The following is a 2698-nucleotide window of genomic DNA, read 5'->3' as shown; positions in this document are numbered from 1 at the left end:
GTGACGAGTCAATTTTCCAAAGATACATCCTTCGCATAGCTTATCAGTCTCCTGATTGATAATCTCGTAACCGAGTTTCTTCAGAGTAGCCGCTACATGTCGTTTATCTTGATGGCCTAGTCTTTCGTGCCAGACTTAGAGGCCCACCTTTTTCTCGTTTCTTGGACCAGTGGCAAGATATAATGAACTCGATGGCTGCTCCACAGTCATATCTACCCGGAACAGTGATTCGACTCTCCCTGGAAGACGTAGATGCTTTCTTCCCTTGATTTTCTCACACAGGCCGCAGGAGAACGCAGTGGCTTGAAATTCCAAGTTGGAGTTTCGTTTCATGGCGCTTTTTAGAGAAAATACATTGCATGCAAACCGCTGATGTGCCAAACGTTGTGGATAATCTCGTGACGAACGAACTTTCCATCATTAAAACGTACGCGAATGTCACCCTCGCCGTCCGCTATCATCTGAGCTTTGTTCCCAACTTGTAGAGTGGCTGGACTGTCAAACCTCCTGAACTGAATGAATTTCGTAGCGTCATTGGTGATGTGCTGCATAGCTCCGGAATCAAAATACCAGACAGTGTCTGCCGTAGTATGAGCAACAAGGCCATTTGCCGCATAAAGACCACCACCATTGTCGGCGCCAGTGTTGCTTCTGTTTTCCCCAGTTCTTAGATTGCCGGTTGGTTTCTTCCCTCCTGTGCAATCCCTCGAGAGATGTCCTAACTTCTTGCATTTGAAACATCTCGGTCGATTTCCTCTTGAGCTATTTCCAGTGGAATTGACATTTCTTCTACCATCTGGACGAGCTGGAAGACCAGAAGACTCTTCAAAGGCGTTTCCTTCACGTGTTGAACGGCCAATCAGTAGGCGCTCCAACTCAGCGACAGTCTGCTTTTCCTTGGGCAATGTATCCCAGAGCATACCAAACTCTCGGTATTCGTCTTGAGGTAATGACTCGAAAATGCAGGCGATCAGAATACAGTCATCAAAAGAAACGTCCTTTTCCAACTTCGCAGTCGTCAGGATGTCTGACCATACGGAACGCATTTGTACAAGATGGGTGGCCATGTCATCTTCAGGAGCTTTCGTCGTTTTTATCAGTTGGGCGAGTAACTTCCGAAGCCGGTTGGACGACTTTTGTTCGAGAATTTCCTGTAGTTTACTCCACATTTCCTTTGGGGTTTCACAATCAGCAATCATGTTCTGGACCTTCCGGGATAACGCTGACCAGATGAAAGTACGGGCTGTACTGAATGCAACTTGGTATTTTTCTAGAGCTGTAGAAAATGCTGCCTCTGTCTCATCGGTTCGTGCTGGTTCCGTACGACTTCCATTGACAATGTTGTAGACGCTTCGTATCGTCAAGACGTCACATACTTGTCTTTTTCAGCTTCGCCAATTCTCGGGACCAGACATTTTCTCGACATCATGGCGTAGAAGACCATCCATCGTGTCCGGAATTAGAGCGATGTGAAACAGGATACGATGAAGACAGGTAACCAGTTCAGTTGATCATCATAGTCAGCGGAGTGGCGCAGTGTAAGCGTGCTGGGCCCATAACCTGTTGAAGTTTTATAGCAGCAGCGCTTCGCAGTGATGATCAAGGAACTCGAATAAACGATAAACTGGTTTAATTTATTAAAATATTGAGAACAAGTTACATGATTGAAAGCTGGTAAATTAGGGACACACTGATACGCAGTGTAAAAGGTTTTTATATTAAAACCCGAGCGGAAAACATTTAAAAAACAAATATAAAATAAAGCGGAGAGATAAATTAAAAAAAAACCATCGGTCCGTGGTTTGTTCTCTTTCCCGCTGTGTTGGAAAACAATCTTCGTCGGTTATTTTCAACAGGAATCGAACCTGGGTCTGCCTCGTGCAAGAGATTTTCTCTAACCACTCAGCCACCAACGCTTGTTAAGATACGGTGTTTTTCTAAAAAACAGCTTTGGCGAATGTCATTTACAAAGTTATAACGTTAGGTACTATAATTTATTCTACATCATTTTAAATATTTATAAATTATATTAATCTTATATTTAATTAAATATTTATAAATTATATTAATCTTATATTTAATTAAATATTTATGAATTATTTTATTCTTATATTTAATTAAATATTTATAAATTATATTAATCTTATATTTAATTAAATATATATAAATTATATTAATCTTATATTAAATTAAACATCTGAGTATTTTAATTTATTTGATCATGTTCAGGAATTGAACTCGGGTCACATCGTTACAATGCAGATAGTTTACCGCCGAGCCATTGACTTTCTTCAGGAAAATAAAAAGTAAATTAACCAATATGATAAGGCGGGGTTTTTACCTTTTAATAACGCTTAGAAAAAGGATAATTATTAAAAACTCCCGCGGAAACTATATAAAAGTAATAATATAGCGCCACCGTGTGGAGAACTATCAATCAAACCGGGTAAAAAATATAATCTCTTCAAATTTTGGAACTTTAGTCAAATCTTGACGGGTCTAAGAAACACCAAATAAACGTATATAAAGCCGTTGCCGTCAAAATGGAAGATTTAGTCTTTCTTAGTTCTTGGCTGTCAGACGAACTACTACAGGACGGGGTCCCGGTGTCGGTCAAAAGTTATGAGGTAACTTTGCAGTTTTAATTAGTATGTTCGGTCTTCGGTCAAGGAAAGAGTTAAATTGTTTTTCGCGTTTG

At 40.1% G+C, this 2698-nt stretch overlaps 1 protein-coding gene across 1 annotated transcript; it reads right to left on the bottom strand.

Moving 5' to 3' along the window:
• Positions 1 to 341: 341 nt before the first annotated feature.
• On the bottom strand, positions 342 to 1199 carry LOC149968635 (uncharacterized). Its single transcript, XM_090168159.1, has one exon. It carries the CDS (start codon positions 1197 to 1199, stop codon positions 342 to 344), a length of 858 nt encoding a protein of 285 aa, XP_090024285.1.
• Positions 1200 to 2698: the final 1499 nt, after the last annotated feature.

Source organism: Leiobunum rupestre, chromosome 1, assembly GCF_980474605.1.
Source record: "Leiobunum rupestre chromosome 1, qqLeiRupe1.1.hap1, whole genome shotgun sequence".
NCBI lineage: Eukaryota > Metazoa > Arthropoda > Arachnida > Opiliones > Sclerosomatidae > Leiobunum > Leiobunum rupestre.
Note: the sequence above shows the minus strand (reverse complement) of the source record. Positions and strands in the feature narration are given on the sequence as shown.

What these genes read in the sequence shown, in the direction of transcription:
- LOC149968635 (XM_090168159.1), bottom strand. Translation starts at nt 1,199, where the DNA reads ATGATTGCTGATTGTGAAACCCCAAAGGAAATGTGGAGTAAACTACAG.